Raw genomic sequence first — 21,534 nt, forward strand, 5'->3', positions numbered from 1 at the left:
GAAAGGGGGGGGGGGGGGGGGGATGGGATAGTTATAGTAGCTTAAAGAAGAAGTGAAAGGAGGAGAGTGGGACGATGATGTAATAAGGGCGGCCTGGCCGATCTCTAACTGTAATAAGGCTGTCCATCCATCAACTCGCGTTGCACCACATGACATTCCGTGCTCACCCCCTCTTTCCTTTTTCCTCTCTTTCGCTTTTTCTTTGTTTTCAGTTTGTCATGTTGGGGCGTAGTGATTAGGATCTAGTCTCCTGTTATTTTATACCATTAATTGCCACACCCCACCAAAACATAGTAAAATTAGCAAAATAATTAAATTAAATCGACATTTTTCAAAATTATATTTAACTATATTTTCAAGTACACTTATCCTTTAAAGTAAATTATCTCAACATTCCATCAAAAAATGCACTTATAACTTTAAAAAGAAGATAGAGTGTTTGTACATAACTTATATGAACATCCCATCAAGAACTACACTTATAACTTTATAAGAAACAGAAAATAGTTGTTCATCAATGAAACTTAACTTTATGTAGTGTTGATGTAATTTACCTTAAAATTAAAAGCAATAAACAATGGAAATAAAGTTAGAGTCAGTGAGGTTAAAGTTTCTTTAGTTTGGTTTATTATATGCTGTCTTAGATTGATAATGGGAGTTGAAGATGAGGATGAAATTTGGTAAGTGGATAAGAAGATGGAAGAGGCAATAATATATAGTGTGAACTGTGAAGGTGGGGGACTATGAGAAGTAATCCTATGGTTTTTTTTTTTTTTTTATGTGCAAGCTGATTAAGATGAGACAAATGGCTAATCTCTACTTAAATTAATGGATTCTAATATTAATTAATTTAAGTGGTGGGCATATCGTGTTTGGCGTGATTCATTACTGTGTTGTGTGCCACTTGCTTCTAGACAAGATGCGGTGTGGACATAATAATCCATTAATTTGTATAAGAAGCACTTAAAATTAGATGAACACATGGAATTTTCAAAGTTCTTGATGTGAAAATGTTGGAATCAAAATTGAAGTGATGATTGACAAATCCTGTGATAAATGGATTCCTACATCGTGTATGAAAAGGCTGGTCCAAGTTCAAATAATGTACGCGTTAAGTGGAGCAGAGGAGTTGAGTTGATCTTCATGTTTTAGTTTTGACTTTCCAAAGCGTTGCTGTAATGATACTAATATATTTTGTAGCCACTATTGGCACAGAAACATGCGACATAGGCATTATGTGTAATTAATTACATAATGGAAAAGAGAGAGTGGGATAAGATGATGAGAATGGGTGATATACATGTGCGGCATGTGTATTATTTTGTTTTCATGAGTCTTCTGTTAGCAGTCACGTGGACCTCGTTCTAATCAGTTTCATCACCAATAAACAGTATTCAATTCAGTTCACGCCCCACCAACCATCCTTCCAAATTTAACACTCCACCCCATCCCAAAACAACCACCACCAAAACAAAACACAAAAAAATCTTCAATCGCCCCAAATTAAAGATAGCAAAACCATACATTTACCTTATAATTGATCATTTTTATTTTTAAGCTGCACATAAAATATATCGTTTAGTTGATTTTTTTTGTTAAACTGTACATAGATTACACGACAAATAGATTATACATATCATATAATTAGTTCAAATCTGAAACAATTCAGATTAGAATTTCCCAACTGATTAAGTAGAAAGAAACCAACAATTTGGGTATTTCGATTGCACGGTACACAAAATGACGAACTTCATTAAATAGAAAAAATATGTCTAAGTGGTGAATTTCGTATTTCGGTTTTAAGGTACACAAATTGATGAATTTCATTGAACTGAAAACATAAGGCTAAGTTGTAGTTTTTATCAAATGTGAAGATAAGATACCACTGATTGCGAACTGGCATATAGCATCATACTGCCAATAGTTTCTCTTTCAACTCCGAAATCTAGAAGACAACAGTGTCAAGCATCGTCCCCAGTGTTTGGACAATGTTTGAAGACATCAAATTTGAGACGTGTTCTTCAAGATGCTTCTTAGCATCTTGCCTTCCCACATTAGCAATAGCTAGTTTTTCTGGCGGCAGCTCATCCTCCTCCTGAACTGCTTTGTTATATTTCATAGCCAGATTTAGCATTTCCTGCAATTTTGTGGCCAGATAATAAAAATTGCTGGATTAGAACAAGAAAGTCGAAGCATACATGATATGGTAAATGAAAGTGATAATAACAGTAGATAATGCCGAAGCCCCAGGCGTAGAATTTTTCCATCTGACAAAGGAGGAGGAGCCGCTTTAATTTATGTCAAGGGAATTGAGCCAGAAGAGGAAACTACAGCTAGATATCATGTCATTAGAATTGTAGTTTCCATTCCATGTTCTCATGGGTTATCATTCTAATTCTCAATTGTTGAATCTCTATACATCAAAGTAGATCGCGAATTGAATGAAACCAGTGGAAAATACATTTCCACTGATCATCTTTAGCGAACAGCTAATAAATAGGCATTGCAAACCCATTTTATTTACTAAAAACTATTTCTTAATGAGGCAATCAGCCTATAGGTCCATTTTAGTATCACGAATTTTAGATGATTGACATCTCACTCATTTTTAAGCCCATGTCAAAATATATTGACCGTCAAAATAAACTAACAGTTGATTCGTTTATGAGAAGCTTACCTCTAATTGAAAAACAATCGGAATAGTAAAATGTAAAAAGTCATATGAGATCCTAAAAGTACCTGAACAGTCTGCTCATTTGTTTTGGAGTGGGTATCAAACCGCTCAAGGGTCAAACCATCTGTCCACTTTTTCTTGTGAAGATTTAGGAGCATCTTCTCCTCGAGTTCATTTTTCCTGTAATTTATGGCTATGGAGTAATAATGCCTGTTTAAACCGTGAATCAGAGCCTGCAAAGGTATCAAGTCTTATACATTAGAAATAAAGGGTTAAAAAACCTTCAAATTAAAACCAATTAATGAGACATGGGACTTTTACTTGGATAGACGGTTTATTAAGATGCCCTAGGTTGGATGTTGTCTGCCTTGGCTCTTGACCGAGCATCATGGTTTGAGGGTTAATCAGACGGAAGGCATCAATTACCACCTTCCCTTTAACACTCTGTATTGGATCTACCACTACTGCAACTGCCCTCTGGTTCAAAGCTTCAAAACTCTGCATCACAAGACAGGCAATAGCAACTATGAGAGCCTATAGATGTAAAACCACAAGAACCGACTAAACTGATAACGGTACACAAGCAAGTAGCAAACTTCCAAACGTGTTTGTCAGGGTACAGCAAGTTTCTCGCAAGAGAAAGCAGCAACAAAAAGCAGGTTTAATGATAAAACCTATCCCGTGCTCATTTTGGTTCCATGACCTACCCTACCAAGTGCCAATATGGAATCATGACCTTCCCAACCCACAACACCGCCATCTGAGCAAAACTATTACTCTTTTATTTTCTTTGGTATTTTGCACCACAACAAAAAAGAATTTAAACTATATCAAAACAAATAGGCTAATGGTAAGCGCAAGACACCCAAGCATGTAACTTAAACTATATGTACAACATAAGCATGTATCTCATATTAGAAAAAAAAAAAACCATCAATTAATCAAATACATTTCAACTAGACAACCATAATTAACAGCAGAGGATTACCTGTTGAGTATTGATGTCAACACCAGAAAGCCAGCATCCAAATCCTGGATGTGAATGGTACCAACCAACCACCATTTCAGGTCTGTCCACAGGAAAGCGGATGGTACTAACTTTAGTTAAAAAAGCACCAGGTGCATGATTTGCAGACACAAGAAGATGAAAATCCTCTACAAATAAATATTTTTAAACGGAAAAGAATCTCAAGAAAAGTTGATGTTCTCATAGCTTCTTGAAGACAAGACGTAGAGCCAACAATTAAATACAAGATAGTTATCAATCTAAACCCTTGCCTCCAAACACAGCTGTAATGTAAATTGCCAGAGCTCATATTTCAAAGACTGGACATAATATTGCAACAAAGAATGCGGTAGTCCTGTTAATGTGAAGTGGATGTAAATGGAACAGTTTGTCTTCCTCTGGCTTGCGGAGTCATAATCTCAATTTCAAGGAAATACCAAAGATAGAAGCCTATTCCACCTCTAATCACTGGGCTACCAATTGCACATTTTTTCCCTTCAGTCAGGGGAAAATAAACTATGAACCACATTTATATCTAATGCAGTACCATCCATTTCACTAAGTTCTACTAAAATCCAAATTTCTAAAACCACTTACCACTCAATCCCCCTCCAAATTGCCAGAAACTGCTACATTACATTATTCAAGTAGACTAAACTAATATATAACAGAATCTAAAGCAACAATGTAGGGGGGGTGGGGGAGGAAATTTCCTTCTTTTCAGAGCATAATATCTCCGCACCTGCCAGTTTGCTTGAGCATGTCAAGCATATTAGTCTGGAAAACGTGATCGACGGCCTCAACACTGACCCCAGTCCCACTCTGCGGCATAGCAAAAACGTCCACCACACGAACCGTATACTCGTCCACAAACTCCCCAAGCATCAGACCCATTACTTCCATCGGCACCCCAGCTCTACCTACAATTAATCATACACACACCGTAAATCCCTAATTAAAGGGCAAATACAACCAAACAAAAAAGAACTCCTCAGATTTACCGTGTTTGAGCATCTTGAGAAGGGCAAGAGAAGAGATGTAGACTTGTTCGGAGGAATCGAGCGTAGGGGAGTCGGGCGGCGGGTGGCCTAGGGCTCCGCCGGCTCCGGCGAACATCCGGTGCAGTCTTTCCATGCCGGCCATTCCGTCTTTTCTCTCAGATTTGAATTTGTTTTTCCTTTTTCTTTTTCACGCTCGATTTCTTTTATAGATTCTTGTTGGATTTCTCGTTTCTTTCCCAACAAGACAGGTCAGAAGGGAGGCAGGGTATAAACTGTAATGCTAAATGTTTGCAAATATACCCTTGTACTTTTAGTTAATCTCGTTTTTATACCATACTATCTCTTTTCGTCTATTTTTATCTTTTAATATGCCAATTTTCGATCCCCATAAATTACTTTTTAGTCATTAAAAGAAAAGGTAAATCATAGTAGATTTATGAAATTTGTTATAATTATAGACACATTTTTATTATTTAAAAAATTATAAATACTTTTATGAAATTAACACTCGTTCAACAAATATATCCTAAAATAGGCTTTTACGAGACAGTTCATTAATTTTAGAAATATACACGTAATTTTTCAAACAACAATAAATATTATAATTATTATAAATTTCACAAAAATTCATTAAAGTTTACCCTTAAAATATTGTTGTAGGCTTCCGAATAATATTACCCTTTTTTTTTTCTATGCAGTTTACTATACTTTTCAGCATATTTAATTTAAAAAATTAATTTAATATATTAATAATTCAAATAAATGAATAAATATAAAGGGAAAAAAACACTATAGGAATAGATGTATAGCTAAATTTTGTGCAATAATTTTAGTATATCCTCTTACTTTAGTAATACTACAAATCCCAATCAAAACATTATTTGGGCTTGGACCAGGAAAAAGAGGGCATATTAATGGGCTTGGGCTGTTTCCCCAGCTCCATTTTATTGGCAAATTTTATTTTAAACATTTATAAACTCATATATTATAAGATATTTTTAAAATTTTATTATCATAAGTTTTTAAAGTAATGGATATGATATAATTAAGAAGTTTTTTAATTTTTTTAAAAAATTAGAAGAGTTTGCTATTTTTCTAAAATTAATCGAGAGTTTCCTTTCTTTTTTTTTTTTTAAATTTATAAACTCCGAACCTCTCTATTTTATAAGTTTATTCTTTGAAAAATATTACTAAACACTTTTTAGCATCATAAAAAATATATATTAAAAAATTTATAAGCTCATTTGAACACTCTCTTAGTTTCACGTGACCTTGAGAACATAATTAAAGTGGAAAAAATCACTCAAAAAAAATCAAATTGGCGTTTATTTGAATGCAGTCACTCAATCATATAACCGGTTCTTTTATATTTATCATATAATTAATTATAAATTTTAATAAATCCGTTAAAAGTTGAATCATATATTTTGACAAAACATGACTAATTCAGTACGATTAGGATTGATTCCCTACTTTTAAACTACAAAAATAAAGATTAATTCTCAAAATAATAAAATAAATGTAAAAGATCCAACGGCTGAAAATCGGCCCCTCCAAAAAGCCGCGGAAACACGCAGCCGCTCGAACCCAGAGTTTGGAACCAGATATTCCCTTCCCATCACTCCTCATATATCAATCACATCACCTTTCCTTCTCAATAACGTCGTGTTTGGTTCCATTACTATTTTTCAGCTCATAACATATTTTAATCACTTTTCCTATATTATTAATAATATAAATAATTAAATGATGAGTGTTGAAATAATAGTTTTGGTCATATTTATATTATTATTCCTACAAATTATGTGTTTGGTAACGATATTGGCTTTGTTTGCCGTCACTTGTCATCTATACAATCTTTTAAAATATATTTATAAGAAAAATTAATTATTACAACAAACATACATTAAAACGGTATGTTGAATAGATAAAAACGTAATAATTACACATTGAAAATGATCGTTTTCCTATTGAGCATTATATTTACGTCAATTACAATATTAATAGAAAAGCGGGTCAAATAGATCAGATCGAAATAATTACGTACATACAAACAACAATAATTTTGTAAAGACATTTTGTGTACTACTCAAAACTCATAAGCGGGATAAGTGTTAATTAATAATACTCTAATTTTCGTTCAATTTGTGCTCTCTGTTTTGTGCATTTTCTTCTATCTTGCTTTGACATTTTATCTCTTCTTTCTTTCCTTCTTTCTTTCTTTTTTTTTTTTTACAAATAAATTTATGTGGTGTTGGAAAACATATCGTGTCTATGATGTTATTTGACCTCTCTTTTCTTCTCACCTTTTATTCAAAAGAATCTTCTCATTTATTTGTTTTTTTCAAACTTTTATTTAATTTTATTTTCTATTTTCTTTTGTTTTAACGAATGTATAATAATTTCTAACCAATCAAGAGTTGACATTGTAAGAAGATGGGATTTTGTCATACTTGGGACGTACCAAACATGCCCTTGAAAGCAAACTCGACCAGGGTTACTTTTCCCACAACCCTACTCTACACACACTGTTGCTGCTCCTATAATTAACGCCAACCTCACTTCTTCTTCTCCTCTCTCTCTCTCTTCTCTCTCTCTCTCTCTCTCCTTTTCCATTGCCTTTGAGTTGAAGGAATCCCAGAGGAAAACGAAGAGGTTTGAAGGAAAAGATTTCCCGTTTCCTTCAAGTGCAAGATGAGCTGCAATGGCTGCAGAGTTTTGAGAAGAGGATGCAGCGACCAATGCATCCTAAGGCCGTGTTTGGAATGGATCCAAAGCCCACAAGGGCAACGCCACCCTCTTCGTCTCCAAGTTCTTCGGCCGCAGCGACCTTATGTCCTTCATCGCCGCTGTCCCTGAAACCAAAAGACCAGGTAAACATGAATTAATGAACAATCGAATCTTGAACAGAAAACCCAGATATGTAGTGGAATCAGTCTTTTTGCATGTGGGTTTTTTTCCCCTGATCTCATGATTGCTTTTTTGTTTTCCTATTTAGCTTTGTTCCAATCGCTGCTGTTCGAGGCGTGTGGGCGGACGGTGAACCCAGTTAACGGGGCGGTGGGGCTGCTATCCACCGGAAACTGGCATATATGTCAGGCGGCGGTGGAGACGGTGCTCGCCGGAGGCGTCCTGCGGCCGATTTCAGTGGGAATTGTGGCGCCAAACTCGGATGAAGCATCCGGATGGGGGAATAATCAAAGCACATCGAAGCACAAGGGGGTGGTGCATGGATCGATGGGAGGCAGCCGGAATTGCATGGAGAAGACGGCGTCGTTTGGGTCGGGGATATCGGAAGTTTCGCGTGAGAATAGGGTTAAAGGAGTTGGTAGCAAAGAGCCAAAACTTCTCAACCTTTTTGCTTAATCATGCTCTACCCCAACAAGAGTTGAGCCTTTTTTGTTGTGTTTGGTGGGTGGGGGTGGGGGGTGGTGGGGGTGGGTACTAACTGCACTCAGTGAAGGAAAATTGAAATGTGATGATCTGAGTTGAGATGCCTCTAGATTTTTTGGTTAATCGGAAACTGTACCTCTTTGTAATTTAGAGACTACTCCATCTTTTAAATAAATATTTACAAAACAAATAATGTTATAAGAAAACAAATATTCTCTACATTTATTCCAATTACTACTCTATTTTGGTAACAACCCCATTTGAATTATAATTTGAAATTTTAGATTAAAAGAACATTATATGTTTGAAAATGATACTATATTTATAGTGATATACCATTTTGAAAAAAATAAGGTTGTTGAGTTGGGGGGGTGCTACATGGGAAGAGACAGTTGTGTGGTGTGTTAGTGTTTTAAGTAAATTGAGAAGGGGCAGCAGTGCAGGCATTGGGGTCCGTACAAAGTATGATCTGGTTCGGACATCTGGGAGGAAGTGATGAATATATATATATATGTTTTCTATGCCCCCAGTCTCTCAAGTGATGCCCTTCCCTTCCCACCCCTCCCCTCCCTCTGCTCCTCTGTTTCCGCGACCAAATATTCCACCCCCGCACACACACACACACACACACACACACACACATACACATTTGACCCATGTTTTCACACTACACTACACATACATTTGGGCATGGATTAAGGGCTATTGTTTGTTGTAAATTAAAATGTGGGACTTAGCCACCTATCCCTACTACTACGCAATCAATTCTGGTATGTTTAAGAAATATTAGGACACCTTACTAGATACCCATTTTGATCATGAGTTGATTGTTCTAACTCTGTTTTTTTCAATATTTTGTTTTTATTCTAATTATCAAATTACAAATATCAAAATTAATAATAAAATTATTTACAAATTTAAATAAAAGTTAGATAATATTATATGAAATTCAATCTGTACTTACATAAAGTCACATCAAATTGCAAATATTGGATAATACTCAAATTTTTTAGCTCTTAATTGCATGTAGAGTCATGAGATCTTAATATTCATTGTTCAGTTAAAATTTCACCATTAAAATTGCAATGTGAACACACACCGAGTATTATTATTATTCAATTTTACGTAATTATAAGTTTGAAGAGTGTAAAATCAAATTAATTATATGAATGATGGTAAGATACATATATATATATATATATTGATAATTAATGTGTTAGCATGTGAAACAACATACCTAGAACACAAATATGATCCCTTCTTTCAATGCTTATAGAAAACGTCAATTAATTGGGTGGTGGTAATAGACACCATTATATGTATACATTTTTAAATAATAACACCACCAATTGTAGTACTGTTGTACTTGATAATTAATTATAATAATAATAATAATAAGGAATTGGGTTGGAAGATACAATTCAAAAGGGGTGCAATCCACGTCATCGGGGCCCCACTAAAATCCCCTCCTCCACGAGCAGTGGGATCCACGTCATCAGACGGGCCTTTTTCTTTGTGGTAATAATTGAAAAAAAAATATGTTTGTTGAATGGGACAAAGACAAAGTTATTTTTATGCAATTAATTATTAGGGTGAGAAAAAGAGAGGTTAGTAGTGGCAACCGGATTCGCTTTAATGTTGCGTTTCGCCGCATACGTTGTGGGCCCAATTCACTTCTTTATGTTATAACTAATATATATATATTTACTAGTTATTGTTTGTACTATTTATATGTTTATAATCAAATGAGTACGATATAATTTTTTTAATATATAATTATAAATGATTTAACTGATTAACATGGATAAAAGTGGACATAATGAAGTATAAATATGACAATATTAATATTTCAAAAACAACGTGGATCATTTAAAATATTGAGATATATATTTTATGTGATCAAGGGACTGCCTCGTTTTATTTACAGTTACACATGAATTTCAATCATCTACAATCAATTTATCAATATCAAGTATACACAATTAACTAATAACTTTATCACAATAGACCAACAATTACTGTTAAAATAGATCACATATTGGCGAAACTTGAACTCGTGATTTAGAGATCGTGAAACCTCAACCACACCAACTAAGTTAGATCTCATTAACCATTTTATAGTTTTTTTAAACACATAGTGTTAATGACTAAATTAGAAAATACCTATGGTATATTTAAGTGGAACTTAACTTGAGATCATGAGTTTGAATCACATTGACATGTGAGTGTTAACTTACTTTTATGTGATAATTTTTTAGCAATATTAATATATTAATCAATTGCTCAATTTATTAAAATATTAATATAATAATGTAATTATGCTTCCATTAAAAAAAGAAAAAAAAAAAAGTGGAACTTGGTAAGAGAATAAGGTAAAGGGTTCAAATCCAAATTGCCTTTTGCTTTTATTTTGTTTTGGACAAGTAGTGTCACAGATGGTTGGTTAAAAACATGTTCCCATGTTATAATGAAACAATGCTTAGTCATTTGATTTGATTACCATTATACAGAATAAACATATGCTTGTCTTCTCTACCTCTATCATACAACTAGTCACACATGCCCAATTATCAAGCTTAATTTTGTCATATCACCTATAGCAGCAGGTTCATTTCCTTCATTCTTTTCCCAGAATGCAAGAATAAGACAATGAAACTAAAACAAATCATACTTGCAGAGGACAATCGGACTGCTAACCTATGTATATATATACATATATCTAAAACGAATACGAGGTATACAATCTAATATAGAAAGCAAGATCTCCCACCCTCCAAAAAACACACTCTGGAGCTGCTTTCTGCAAATCTGGGAGATGAAGCACTCTGAGGCCATCTCTACATAAAACAAGAATACTTTGTTCGACCACCATCTCTTGCGTGGTGTTGTGGAAAAATAGTAGTAATTTGAATAGCATTACTGGTATGCAATAAAACAAGACCAGCGTATTTACACTTTCTTCGTTAAGGTTGTTGAATCTTGCAACATATGGGTTCTCAGGCTACAATAAATCACCTGGCATGATATCTGGTGTTAGCAAATTTGATAGCAAAGAGTAACTAGAAGCAGAATAACTTTAAACATGAGTAAAAACTGTTCAGGTGGAACTGGCCCTTAATCTCACCTGCAGGGGTATAAATGCTGTTGACAATAAATCTTTGAACTCGTCAAGTAAGCGACACTCTCTTGCACTTAAATTAGAAAGTTCCGACACAAGCAAGTTCGTTTGTTCTGCCTGTTGATACAAAATGGTTGATAGAAATGGTGAGAAGATGAATTATGCAAACATCGGAATATTGGTCCTCCATTTACTCTGTTTAGCTCACTGAATACAATGTAAGATTGGCACACAGGAAACTCCTTCACTGTTGTCCAAGAAACCTTTAAATATCATGGGTTAAAACAAAATTTGGAATCTTGCCCTTATTATAAGGTATCTCCATAGCATCATCGACACAAAGTCTAAACTCCTGACTGCCATCAAAGACCAAGCAATTGTAAAATATAGTCCCAATTCATTTAACTATTATTCAATTTCAGGGTTTTCCAAAAAAGTCACTTCACCAGAAAGAAAATTTTAGAAGATGGTATAATGATAATATCAGCTGCTTGAGGAACAAACTAAAGCTAATAAAGTTTTCATAGTACTTTGATGAGTAAAGAATGAGGAAACAACCTCAAGTTGCAGATGATGCACGACAAGGGTGATATGATCACTCAATAATTCAATGAGAACAAATTACCTTTGTTGCCAAAGAGCATACTGAAGATGCCATTGCTTGCATCACATCAACAGCTGAAGAAATAGCTTCTTGCACCTTTTGAACATCAGCCTGGACATGTTAAAAAGAACAATGGAAAGGAGGCACTAGCTTCTTTTAGCTCCACAAAATCATAAACTGCCTAAGTTGCGATAACTAAAATTTGCTTCATTCAGAAAAAGCACCAGCATACCGTTGCACCACCAACAACAGGAAGGCGGATGGTGCTAGCTTCCAATGCTTTAATAGCACTAGACAATGAATTCCAGTGATCTCTATCAATTAGATCCCAGTTCACCAAATGTAGTTCCTGCATCCAACAAATATAGCCAAACACTGAAGAATATCCCTATAAATCAACTATAGTTATCCACAAAATTGTTGCTTCCAGCATCAGTTAATCATGCACACTCTCATGCAAATCTGATAAGCCACAGTGAGGGGAGAATTTTTAACACCATAAATCCCACTGTGAACTACTAGAAGTAACAACATGATTGATATATAAATTTAACTCCAAAAAAAGTCATGTCACAATAATTAATTTCAATGTATGCCCATCAGTTCAAAATTGTTTCGTGCCAAATTTTGTGATGGATAGTTTCAATTACATTAGAAAGAATTGGAATAGCTGCATGTGGTTATATTCAATTACATCAAAATATCTGCAATTAGAACCCATCACGTAGAAATCAAGAAATAGCATAAATAAAATTCAATACAATAAGAATCTCAAAAGCAAATGTAACAATACATTGATCAAACACTGAAATTCCACCAGAGAAAGGGCACAGGAGAGAGAAAATATTCTTACTTGTTCCTTTAAAATAGAATAAAGCTTCAGATTATGTCTCAACATTTGCAGTTCAATTCTCTTGGACTTGACAGAACGCTGCAATTTTGAGGTAGATACCCAAGCATTATAGAGGCTTCTCTGGTGACATGAGGAAAGTGCTAGAGATGAGAATACTAATACTTTTCTCAGAAAGCTATAAATCAACAAGATAAGAGTAACCAAAATGTAAATTAAAAGATGGATGTTAAGTGAAATAAATGATCCCTCTACCATGTTGTATCAACTAAATGACATAGGGACATAAAACAAAAGCACATGCAGTTTTGCAGCAAGCTCAGGTGAAGAATTGTGGTACTATCAATCAATCACCACGGGAAAAGTAAAACGTCTTTAATTTTGAAGCAAATGTATATATATAATATATATACACATATATATATGTGGTTCCATTGTTAACACATATCACATTTGGATCACCAGCAGGAGAGACATGATTAAAATGGAGACCATTTGCCAAAAATCTAAACAGAAACTATATCAAGTAAAATACTGCAAGAACCAAAACTAATTCCTCCTTTTTAGGTTGTCAAACATCAGTTCTTTAATACTTATGTCAGACTCATCCAGCAGAACTGACACCAATTAAATCCTGCGGCAGATTCGTCAAGTAAACTAATTGAGAAAAGTAGAAGAGCTCTTTCACAAAATTTCAGGCTTTGGGCGTGCAATGAAATTATCTAGTGGTACTCCTTAAGAATCTCATGTCATTGAAAACTGGGCTGCTATAAACAAGTACATGTGTACTTGCAGTTCGAATCTGCTTTTCATGAAAATGGACTTTGTGCCCTTTGTTCAACCCCACAATCGCTTCACAAGTCTTTATATTTGAAGTAATACAACTAAACGTAGTTTCTAAAGGGAAACAGCTTATTTGCCACCACAAGAACATCAATTTTTCCCCTTCATTTTCACTCCTGCAGAATCCAGCCACAGAAACGAGCTTTAAATTTGGGAACCGGTAAATCCAGTTAACCCCCCAGAAGTTGTTTACAGGAATTAGTGACCTTCAATTCTCAGACACGGTACATCATCAATGTTGTAAATGGGGGGAGCCAGCAGTACTATAATAAATACAGAATATATTAAGCCAAATAACCCAAAAACTTTGCAATCAGTGTTAATCATCTTTACCCTGACCATTAATCCAGGAGGCAAGTTTCACGGCGTATCATTAATTGGTTATTAAATTCTCTGATGATAGTTTTAATAGAAAAGAGGGACTTGAATCATATAAGTCTTATCATTCCCCAATAAGGTTGGTCTCAGAGGCCAAAAAGGAAGCAGACTCTACGGCGTCTAACTTGGTTATGTTCTTTTGAATTAGGTTGATTATGTTTCTGACGCTCAAAACGACATGCTGTAATTTGTTTACTTCGTATTTTTCAAAAGTCAAAAAAAGTGGGGGCTAATTAGTACCTCTGCTGCCTGTTTCTGTACCAACAGAGCATTCTCTACCCTCGAATTTGCTAGTCGCCACTGCAACTGCCGGTTATATAATAGTCTCAAGTTATGTGCATCAACAATTCGACTCTCTCCCAACTTTCCTCTCCTCACATCAGCAGCAAAGCTCAACATCGACGGTGTGCTGCACGTGTTATTGACATTCATTAAACTACTGGCACCATTTCTAGTTCTTGTTGGACTAGGCATTCCCCTCAACAGAGCACCAGTTGATGAATTCAAGGCCTTGCTTGGTGAAGCTACCCTCGCACCCCCTCGAAGAGGTGACAATCCTTTGCATGGAAAAACTTCCCGAGGGGATGATACAGGACTATCATTTTGAAATTTTTTCGTACCAATTAGTTTTGGAGAACCTTCTCTACTTGATGCATTATCTGATGCAGGTGAAGCAGGATCTGGTACTTTAAGTGCCCGGCTACTTACTTCTTGCCAAAACCTTGTTGGTACAGTGATCCCACGTGGCCCTCCTCCCAGTTGATTCACGCTCCCACTGGCGGTACTCTCTGATGAGACACTCTCGGAATCGAAATTCAAGTGATCAACTACATTCAATCGAGTATCAAGCTCAAAACTGTTACTCTCAGCCTTCAAACCCATACCAACCTCATTTCCACTATTTTCATCAGCCGTCGTTGTTCTCAATTCGTTAAGCTCAGTCATGAATCCATTCAAATTCCCTCTCTCAGAGCTGTAGTCCATACTCCGAGTCAAAAAACTCGAATTCTGGCCGCGTGATCTCCCCGGCCACCGGTGGAGCTGATCACTTTGCCTTGAATTCTCCCTGTCCCTCTCCGTCTGATCTCTGGAAGGAGTCATCCCTGCTTTCCGCCTCTCTGGAGTACCTTTCCTCAAACCCCCGGGAGTTCCCACCGACGTCGGTGACGGCTTCACCTTATTCACTGGCAACGAAAACGACTCGCCCTGAAATGACACCAGTAAACTCCGCACTGACGTCATTTGCATCCTCTCCGCGCTAAACGTCGTTGCCGCCGCCGGCCGTCTCCTCTCTGCAGACACTGCCCTCTCTTTAACGGCGCTTTTTGGTGTAGCAATTGATGCTCTGCTGCTGAGCATCGGAGACTGAGACCTCCTCGAGTAAATTGATGATCCGGAAGTGGACTTCGTGTTGGTTGATGAAGAAGAATTCGAAGAGGAAGATGTTGAGAAGGACAAGTAACGGGACGTGACCTCACGAGCTTTTGGGCGGCATGGCGACGCATTATCCGTCTCCGAGCGAAGCAACGGCGGCCGCTTCTGGTTCTGCGAGGAGAGCTGCTTAGGTTTGGATGCCACAGCAATTACCATTTCATATCTCGCGACGAATTGCCACACCCTTTCAAACCCTAAACCTCCAACTCGATACAGCGAATTCAGTATGGGAAACGTGTGTGTAATGTGTGCGAGAGAGAGAGAGCAGAATTCAATTAAGAATTAGCTACTATAATGTGATTAGAGAGAGAGAGAGAGAGAGAGAAGCGGAGCGGAGCGGAGGTTTAACGAGTGCTTTTAGAGGGAGAGAGAGACGAGAAATATGACCGTTACGACGACGGCGAGGGTATATATATACGGGTAGGAGGAGGAGGAGAAGAAGGAGGAGGGGACCGAGATTTTGGAGCATAACTGCCGTGTACTGTGTGAGTGTGTGAGAGAGTGACAATTTTGAAAATTGTCTCAAAGCAAAGGAATGGTCAAATCCTCTCAAGATGTTGTACGCTCTGCATACCTTCTTGTGCCTTCACTTATTCAGGTAAGGCCCTGTTTGTGCTTCTATGAAGCACGCACCACATCAAAAATATAATGGGGGGAGTATTTAAAACTCAAAGTAATGATTTTTCAATTTTTTTAATTTCAAAATACTTTTTTTAACAACATAGTTGATTTATGGGTAATTTTATGAACCTCGTGTCTAGACTTACCCCATCATATCTTCAATTTACAAATTTAGTCTTGAAAATTTTAAAACCCTAATATGTATGGTTTGTCGTAATTATCCGATCGTTGTAGCATTTGTCAGTCACGTGAAATCGTACAATTGATAGAAATATATCATGGGACTTCTCGGTGTGGATCTAATGCTGGTCTATTTTGTAAATCACATTGATGGCCCTTAAAATTATGGGATCAGACCTATGAGCCAAGCACGCTAGCTCAATTGGCCATCAGTAGGAAGACAAGGCTCACAAACCTATTTTCTAACTTTCTGAATTAGCAGGCCCAATTTATAAGTCCATTTCAGCTGGATACTCATTCTACAACTGGGAGAATACATCATATAGCTTGTTAATCCAATTGTACGTATCATCCCAGAATATCTCTAGGTGGTTCCAAACAAATCGGTGAAAAATGAACTAGAAAGTGTACAAGTAACCAACTCTCTGATTTTTTGAGAGACATGACAAGATTTAGCCCACCTCACATATCTCAATCAAATCTAGTTCAAATCACAAACAATTGTTTCTGGATGATAGCCAACGCACTCTACAACAGGTACATGCCTATAAATTTAGACCTTGTGCAGTCATTTGGTAACATCATTATTCACTCTAGTCTCACTTAGCCTCTCTTTTCTCTATCAGATTGTAGGTTATTTTGAGCATATATTTTGGACTTCACATGAATATATGTCACTCTCGTATTATATTCTACCATTATTCTCACTTTAATTCAAATTTCTCTTTTTTATTATTTTTTATAAACCATTATTGATTTAAGCATTTGAGTACGGGATTAGTCCTCGTTGATCTTAGAATTTCATTGAAGATCATTTGGTCTTGTGGTTTGACAAAAAATTTGATACGCACCACACATAATTAAAAAATTTAAGACGTATCTTGCTCATTAAGAATATCAATTTTGTATACTCACTCAAAATATCTTAACCCGACACATCCGTAAGAACAATACTATAATGGATGGATTTAAAAAATATTTAGATAAACAAGAAAAAATAGAAACGAAAGTCCAATTCTAAAACCCTTGGAAATAAATTTCTTTTTGAAAGAAAATACTGGTCAAGAGATTAAATATAACAAACTTCAAAATCAATATGCTATAAACTATTTTTAGTAAGAAAAATACGGCGACCCCTTTATTTTATTGTTGCATTCTTCAAGCTGTAAAAAATTTTCAAGATCCAAACAAACAGAGCCTAAACAAATTGTTTATTAAATGGGAAAGCCATTGACTGGGGGTTGAGATATTTAACCGCGCGACACGTGGAAGCGCATGGATGGGGTTACATCCTACGACGACGTTTGGTGCTACAGAAAGCTGAACGGCCATGACAGTGACATGTGGTGAATCCAAAGACGTTAGGTGCTTAGGTTGAATAATTGTTGTTTAAGATTAATTTAATGATGGGATTAATGATAATAACAATGATCATAACTCAACTGATAGTACTGAGTTTGGTCACCAGACCAATACTTAATCATGTTTCTTGCTTACTTAATACATCATCTGTCCTATCATTAATCAATTTATGTCTTGAAACATGATCAGTTCAAAATTCTTACATTTCAAATTTTCCTAATTTACAGATTCGGACAAACTATCTGAAGTCATAATTCCTTTTTACATTTAATATTATTTAAAAAAAATTTAATTTATTGTATCATAGGACGTGTTCAAATATGCTATTTAAATTTTAAATATTTTTCAATTGTGAGGTTTGGAACATTTCAACGCAGCAAGACTTATTGGTTCTTCCACTTCAAGTCAGCAATACTAAGCAAACTATTTACTTAAAAGAATAAAAAATAAAAGAACGTTACTATTTTGATGATTGATGGGAATAAATAAAAGTATGTCGAAAATCAAAAGTCAAAAACAGATTGTGGGCACAAAAAAGAGATGCATGGAGTGATGGACCATGCATATGCATGCATCATTGCAGGTCCATGCCTTCTCCTGCACGTAATTTTCAATCCACCCTCCTCACTTCTTTCAATTTATGAGAATGTCGTCTACATATTTTTATGAAATAATTATATTTACACTTATTATTTATGATTTATTTATATAAATTATTTTTATTTATTATATAATTATAAATATTATATAGAACAATCAAAAAGTAAGAATAATTTGTCTAATAATATTGACGTTTTTTTAAGAAATATATATATATATATATATATTTTGAAAAATAAATATAATTTGTGTAAATAATGTTGATGTTTTTGGTTAATATATGTGTAATTTAAAAAAAACACGATTAATTTGTACAAATAAACTACAGTTCGGTAGATATTAATGTAATTATCTTTATTTTCAAGCTCGCTTATACGATTCAAAAAATAAAATTGTACCATCTTTTACGCCCACCTAGAAAATATAATAAGGATAATAAATTTAACTTAAAACTTAGTAGATTTTGTTCAATTAAAATTACAAAACTATGCTAACATCAAATATATTAAGTACTTCCACGATCTTATTTTATTCAAAAAAAATTCCAAGATTCATCTCACAAATTCTAGAAACATCTTCCAAAATATATAAGTTTATAATTATTTTCTTTTTTCAAATAAACTTAGCCAAACGCGGTGCGAAGAACATATATATGATGAAGGACATAACTGGGATGCATTATTATCATGATTAAAGAAGTGGAATATTTAATTATGATGTTACGCAATGATTTTTGTCCAAAAATAGACATTAACTTAGCCCCTCAGCAAAGAAAATAAATTAAGAGAGACAGACAGCCTTCATAATTATACCTTAATAAATTTGCAATAAAGAGACAATATATGTTGTAAAGGAACTGTTCCATTGGAAGAGCAGAGTATTTTTCTTGCTTTTTTTCTGATATAAAGAGAAATGAAACCACATGCACAAAGCCATGATTTGCAAGCCAAGTCTTGAAAAGCATCATCATCTTTATGCCCCCATCCATCACTGTGAATCTTTCTGCTTCTATTTTAATTAATTCTCTTGCCTAGCTTTTCCTTTTTTGTGTAGGTCTACCTGTTTTTTTTAGGTCTTCTGCCCTGTCACAAACTCTATTATTTTTAAGTCGATAAATTTTAACAGGTCACCGGACAATTATGTTTATATACATTGAATCATTTGATGCGGCAGCAGTACAAAATCTTTTGTTTTTAATCATAAATAAATTAGCGTTGTATTTTATATTAAACTTTGTACACATATGTGGATCATATTTAGACCATTTGAAAAGATAAAAATATCCTCGAGTATCGACAAAATTATCAAATAGTCCAAGGACCCCTGTGTCGGTCCCTTGAAATAATCCGACCTGAATTCAATCCGAGTGCGACTAGTGATGTACTTGATCTCCATGACTTTCTAATCAAGATTGAACCGATGGTATTTGACAATTCGTCTAACTCCGAAACATTGCTATAAATATATAGCCCTGAATGTTAAGTATATTCTTTTTCCGTATTTTACATTCTCGTTCTTCACATTGATACCAACCTCACTAGTTTAAGTATTAGAGGGTTATAATCAATGCCTTCCTGGTGTGTTCTTACCAACTACGAAGTGCAGAATTTAGACATTAATCCTAACTTGTAATTCGACCCTTCGATCAATGTGTATAATTTTCATTAGATTATAAGTGTAATATTTAATATAATATCAATTTATGATTTTTTTAAAAAAAATCTGAATCAAACAAGAGGTGAAATTAACTCTTTAATTTATTGTTATGTATTTATCCATAAGACCATATTATATATTCTTATTAGAAGCTGATGGAGTGCATGCTAGCTACAAGAGTTGTCAGAATTGGGTGAGGGGTATTTAAAGATTAAGTTGATTCAATGCATGGCGTCGAGAGAATTCATCATCTCCTCATTCTTCTTGTCCTATTCTTGCCATCGCTTTTCTTGTCATAAAGCTGTCAGTGTAAATGAAATGTAGCCTATTTATGAATCTCACCATCCATCATCCATAAGTAGCAGCAGCAACAGGACAAAACTCATGCACAGATTTTGCCATGGCAAACTGGGTTCGAATTCTACGGATGTATAGACATTAATCTTAATAGTAGTTACTAATTAATTATACATATTTAATATTAATAGTTAATATATATTTATTATTGATGACTGAAATTTATGATGATGTAATTATTGATTAGCATATAGTTATCGTAATAAGGATTACTTGCAGTAAGAATATCCTTATCAGCAAATAATGACAGCAGGAGTTGGAGGTTTGTACTTTGAAGAGGGCCATTGCTTGAGAATCACTTCATGCTTTATTACAACACAACAGATAAAGCAACAGCATTTGATCACATGAAGATGAGGCCTTCAACCTCAAGCATTGGTTCCCCAGCAACAAAAGTTGGAACAAAGTATTGGTCCCCTTTTCTTTTCTTCGCAATCATTCTGTATTTCCACTTTCAATCCCAAGGAAAAGAAGAGAGTTAGTGTAACTTTGTAGGGACAGAAATGTTCATGAATTCCATATCCATATCCCCACCGGGTTACTGTATTATTCAAGTCTAGGTAGCTAGGACAGATTTGTTGGCGGAAGGGTACGTAACAGTAGAAATTCTTTGAGACATTGCGCGATTTCATCAGCCTAACATCACCAACACGGTAGTAATAAACTCTAGAGCCCATTGAATCAAGCATTACAAGTCAGTTACCACCAAACCATGAGTTATTCAGACGTAAAATGACAAAACTATGGTTACATGGTAAAACTTCAATGTCATAATAGTAAGCTGAATGAGGTCCAAAAGCACAGGCCCATTAATGGAAGAAGTCTTGCAACTCTGGGCTCCTTAAATAAGGACAGGAGAAACTAAGATAATGGTGTTATATTCATTTATATCCAACAGAGGAAAGGTAGAGAGGATGCGCAAACATGTTGAGCTTCAATAGAAACATCGTGCAGTGATCCATTAGCAAGTTATGAACAAGGATCAATACAAAGTTATCGGCATTCTACACTAACGTGCATTTGCAGTATACTTGAACAGTAAACAGAGGTGAAAAGATAGCCTCAATATCCTCTTCACACTATGACTAACGAAAGTGAGCGACTAACAAAAGTGAGCTAAGGCAACCCACCTTGCTGTAATTGACTGGGAGGAGGAGAAGGTTCTGGGATGTAAGGCATCAGAGGAGCATCGTGCTCTATAGGACCTGGCCTTATGGAACCTGTCGAACTTGGAACTGGATCGATCGGGCGGTAATCTTCCAATTGCACGAACCCTGCATCATTCTCATCTTTGCTAGTAGGATCGATGTCGACCTGCAGATATGGAAGTGAAGAACAAAAGTTTACTCCTTGATAACTGTATATCTAATTTATGTTTGATTTCCAAGGTATATTTAAGGAGAGAGCTCCTTGCTGAAGCATTAAGAGTACCTTAAGTTTCCGGCCTTGCACGGTAA

The 21,534-nt window shown here is 35.3% G+C and overlaps 4 protein-coding genes across 4 annotated transcripts in view; 1 reads left to right on the forward strand and 3 right to left on the reverse strand.

Annotated features, from left to right (window-relative positions):
* LOC105159112 (26S proteasome non-ATPase regulatory subunit 14 homolog) lies at positions 1,725-4,928 on the reverse strand. The gene is made up of 6 exons (XM_011076063.2): positions 4,682-4,928; positions 4,423-4,600; positions 3,663-3,744; positions 2,996-3,172; positions 2,740-2,907; positions 1,725-2,137 (listed from the first exon to the last, which is right to left on the reverse strand). Exons 1-6 carry the CDS (start codon positions 4,821-4,823, stop codon positions 1,946-1,948), a joined length of 939 nt encoding a protein of 312 aa, XP_011074365.1. The 5' UTR covers positions 4,824-4,928; the 3' UTR covers positions 1,725-1,945.
* Positions 7,207-8,100, forward strand: LOC105159113 (LOB domain-containing protein 38-like). The gene is given in 3 exon segments (XM_011076064.2): positions 7,207-7,464; positions 7,466-7,554; positions 7,680-8,100. Coding segments are annotated over 3 exon segments (546 nt in total). The 5' UTR covers positions 7,207-7,375; the 3' UTR covers positions 8,048-8,100.
* Positions 10,746-15,949, reverse strand: LOC105159114 (QWRF motif-containing protein 2). The gene is made up of 6 exons (XM_011076066.2): positions 14,108-15,949; positions 12,650-12,769; positions 12,029-12,145; positions 11,818-11,907; positions 11,199-11,309; positions 10,746-11,089 (listed from the first exon to the last, which is right to left on the reverse strand). The coding sequence occupies exons 1-6, from the start codon at positions 15,455-15,457 to the stop codon at positions 11,024-11,026; spliced, it is 1,854 nt and encodes a 617-aa protein (XP_011074368.1). The 5' UTR covers positions 15,458-15,949; the 3' UTR covers positions 10,746-11,023.
* LOC105159115 overlaps positions 20,998-21,534 on the reverse strand; it is a gene marked incomplete in the record, with an annotated part of 1,895 nt that continues 1,358 nt past the window's right edge. Inside the window, 2 exon segments of the mRNA XM_020692404.1 lie at positions 20,998-21,391; positions 21,509-21,534. Coding sequence (XP_020548063.1) covers positions 21,194-21,391; positions 21,509-21,534 — 224 coding nt within the window.

Source organism: Sesamum indicum, linkage group LG3, assembly GCF_000512975.1.
Source record: "Sesamum indicum cultivar Zhongzhi No. 13 linkage group LG3, S_indicum_v1.0, whole genome shotgun sequence".
In the NCBI taxonomy this organism is placed as follows: domain Eukaryota; kingdom Viridiplantae; phylum Streptophyta; class Magnoliopsida; order Lamiales; family Pedaliaceae; genus Sesamum; species Sesamum indicum.

Coding starts and splice junctions, on each gene's coding strand:
- LOC105159112 (XM_011076063.2), bottom strand. CDS start 4,823: ATGGCCGGCATGGAAAGACTGCACCGGATGTTCGCCGGAGCCGGCGGA. Junction 4,601..4,681: donor TCTCAAGATGCTCAAACACG/GTAAATCTGAGG, acceptor GATTAATTGTAG/GTAGAGCTGGGGTGCCGATG. Junction 3,745..4,422: donor ATGCTCAAGCAAACTGGCAG/GTGCGGAGATAT, acceptor TCCTGTGGACAG/ACCTGAAATGGTGGTTGGTT.
- LOC105159114 (XM_011076066.2), bottom strand. CDS start 15,457: ATGGTAATTGCTGTGGCATCCAAACCTAAGCAGCTCTCCTCGCAGAAC. Junction 12,146..12,649: donor ATTCTATTTTAAAGGAACAA/GTAAGAATATTT, acceptor TGTTGGATGCAG/GAACTACATTTGGTGAACTG. Junction 11,090..11,198: donor CAGCATTTATACCCCTGCAG/GTGAGATTAAGG, acceptor ATATCATGCCAG/GTGATTTATTGTAGCCTGAG.